This window comes from Mus caroli, chromosome 3, assembly GCF_900094665.2.
Source record: "Mus caroli chromosome 3, CAROLI_EIJ_v1.1, whole genome shotgun sequence".
Taxonomy (NCBI): domain Eukaryota; kingdom Metazoa; phylum Chordata; class Mammalia; order Rodentia; family Muridae; genus Mus; species Mus caroli.
The window spans coordinates 87,568,218-87,571,688 of NC_034572.1; the positions used below are offsets into that span (position 1 = coordinate 87,568,218).

Below are 3,471 nucleotides of genomic sequence, written 5' to 3' on the forward strand. Positions count from 1 at the left end.
TAATCTCTACTTGAGTGAGACTTTGCATAAACATCTTTCTTTGGTAGGATTTAACTGTTGTCTACCCCCATCCACCTTGACAGGTAACAATTTCCAAGGATCAATCCAGCCTGTACTTCTGTCTTCCTGTCAGCCCACACAGCATGTAGCACACACTCCCTTAATTAAGTAAGACTGAAACTTGAAAAGTGTCGCATACTACAGTGACAAACAGGTTCATGAGCAAACAAGGGAAGTAAATAAAGCAAACGGTTTCCAGAGGGAGAGGTCAAGTTGGATTGAACTGGGCTGAGCTGGGTTGAGCCCAGAATGATTCAGGCCCTACCAATAGAATGGGTGTCTCCTGGGATGACTTAGTTGGATAATTAAAAATCCTATAAATAGGATGAATTTTCAGGTCTCTACCATCCTCCCTGGCTCCTGCCTCTTCTGCTCATTCTTCTTCAAGCAGGTAAGACATGCATGCTGGAGCAATAGCAGTATCCACACATATGGCAGTATATATGTCTTATAGTATAATGCTAAGAGGTGAGGGGAAGGACTGTTTTGTCAGTGATAGTCTTGGGCACTTTTCTGCTTGCTTTTCAGGACTCTATCTTAGAACATGACAAGTGCTAGAGTGGCCTACCTCTAAATTTGTGAAACATAGGCCCTAAATATCCCCAAACTGAGAGTCTGTATGACTGATTGATAGCTAAGTGTTCTCTAGTAGAGTGTTTACCTTTTGTACAAGTTAGGCAAGGCCCTGGACCATGGGAACTCAATGATAGTCAGGCTCACTCACTATAATAAATGACCATCGAAGTCTCAGCTTGTCTCATGCAATCTCTCATTTGTCACTTACATATACAGACATCACTGGATGACTATGTTTTGCAGTTGGGATTTCATTTTCAGAAGCTCATGAGAGTAGTTACTAGAATTTTCATGCCACAAGAAAGAATATTGGCATACAGACTGCAGAAGACACTAGCTTCCCAGCACAGCCAATGTTAACCAACCTGACTGTGCATCGCCTGTCATGTCATGTGCAGTGTATCTACTTGCTGTAACTGTATTTATTTGTTTGTTTAATGATCTTATTTAATAAGCAAGTAAAAGGATTGTCTAGAATTTAACCTCTTAGAACGGTTTCTTGGACCATTAAAAGAGATATTTAACCTTCTTCATTGCTTAAAAAAGACTCTTTAGAAAATGAATACCTCTTCAATGGCATGCATTTACTGTTATCCCCAGCCACTGAATGACAACTATGAACTACTATGTTTACATCTGGCCAAACCTCAGTGGACTAACCTTCATTTTTCTTCTAACATGAGAGTCTCAGCCAAGCAACTCCCAACCAGAGTAGACAGTAAGGCACATAAAATCTCTACTATACATGTTTAATTTTTTTTTTAAAGAATTTGCCATTTTCTGGCAAAGAAAAACTTCTGAATCACTGTCATGATAGTATATTATAATTAGAGCTTGAGTGTTGGTCATATAATAACTAGCTAAAATTATGGCTAAGAAGGGGTTCTGTGGTTTCTCAAACCTCTTTCCCAAACTTCCCAAAAAAATCATTATTCTTCTGGAAATGCTGACTCCAGGTTTGCATGCCAAACATAAACAAAATCTTACTTCTTTCTTCTCCTCCTCCTCCTCCTTCTCCTCCTCTTCCTCCTTAAGGTTCACGAGGGTTTGCCAAGATGCCTCAACTTCTTAACAGCATTCTCAATGTAAGCAAGGTTTTCCAGGACTATGCTGAATATCATGGGGTAGGCGCTTCACTGAGCAAGAAGGAGTTGAAGCAGCTGCTCCTCACTGAGTTTGGAGACATCCTTCGGGTAAGATACATAGATTCTTCTTAGTCCTTTGGAGTGGAATGTGCATGATTCTGATGTCTGCACCCAGGAGATTTTATTAACATTTTTATGTGGTCATTCCCCACCAGTGATTTACTGGTAAGTACATTTTGGTTCAGACAGCTTCTTAGTAGTCACACACATACACACACACACACACACACACACACACACACACCTCCCTCCTTGTATGTGAACTTGGACAAACCACAGAACAACTCAAAGTAACGGGGAAAAAATCCATAATCCCGTCTCGTTGAATTGAAAAAAAAAAAAAAAAAAAAAAAAAAAAAAACAACTGCCATTCATATTTTCTATTTGTAACCCTGCACACAGACTTCTCATGTATTTATGTATTAATTCACTAAGGATTCATTAAGTACCTAACTCTATACTGGCACAATCCTAGTTACTGCAGATACCAATATGAAGAAACCTAACTTCTTTTCCTTCTAGAATGTCACAGCATAGTGATAAAGAGGTATATAAACATGTAGGCTATACCATGTAAAAAGATATAGTAACTTTTTCAGATGATTCAGATTAATTGCTGACACAGTTGTTCTGTTCCTCGTGATAATACCCCATTGGTTTACCAAGGGATGAGGTTCAGAGAACAAGCCATTTCACATTAATGGTTTCTCTGGGCGGGAAGGGAGGACTGAGTGAATTGCAACATTAATACTGACATACAATCCAGCAGCCATGAAAGAACATTTTTTTTTCTTCTCACAGAGACCAAACGATCCAGAAACTGTGGAAACCATTCTGGAACACTTGGACCGAGACAGAAATGGATATGTTGATTTTCATGAATACCTCTTGCTGGTATTCCAATTGGTACAAGCCTGCCATCATAAGCTAGATGGTAAGTTCCATGGATCTAGAACCTCCTCCGAGAGAGAACATGATCAGGAAGGAACACGGAGCCATAAATTTTCAAAAAGCGCAGGCAGACAACATAGGCAGAGGTATGAAGGAGAACGCCGGAACTCTCACCACAATCAGTCTGAAGGACAACATCAAAATGTCCAACATGATCAGGCCCAGAGACAAGATAAGGACTCTGAGAGACATGATACCGATCCTCACTGTGGTCAGTCAGAGACATTCCATGGGGACTCCCACTATGGCCATTCTGAGAGACAAGACACAGATTATAGCTCAGATCAGTCTGAGTCAGACAATGAATCTTCTAGTTCTAATCAAAGACTGGGTTATAAATCTAGTCATGAACAGCCCAAAGGTCAAGGATATGTCTTTGCCTTAAGTCAGTCTAAGAAGCCTGAGCAGACTTTTCATTATGGCCAGTCTAAAACATCTGGACAACAAAGCAGTCATGGTCAGTCTGGAAGATTCCGAAAAGATTCTTATTCTAGTCAAACCAGTCAACAAGAATCAGATTCTTATGAACAATATGGAAGTCAGCATCAGAAATCAGGCAACAGTCAGACAGAGAGACAAGGCCAGAATTCTCAGTATGGCCAGACAAACAAAAAAGGACATAGTTCATACCATGAGCAGACAGAGGGACAAGGTCAGAGTTTCCATTATGGCCAGAAAGGCAGACAAGGTCAGAGTTTCCAACAAGGTCAGAAAGGTAGACAAGACCAGAGTCCTCACC

The 3,471-nt window shown here is 40.4% G+C and overlaps 1 protein-coding gene across 1 annotated transcript in view; it reads left to right on the forward strand.

Annotated features, from left to right (window-relative positions):
• The first annotated feature begins 1,691 nt into the window (after positions 1-1,691).
• Rptn (repetin) overlaps positions 1,692-3,471 on the forward strand; it is a 5,020-nt gene continuing 3,240 nt past the window's right edge. The window contains exons 1-2 of the mRNA XM_021159099.1: positions 1,692-1,829; positions 2,583-3,464. Coding sequence (XP_021014758.1) covers positions 1,692-1,829; positions 2,583-3,464 — 1,020 coding nt within the window. The remainder of the gene's footprint in view (positions 1,830-2,582; positions 3,465-3,471) is intronic.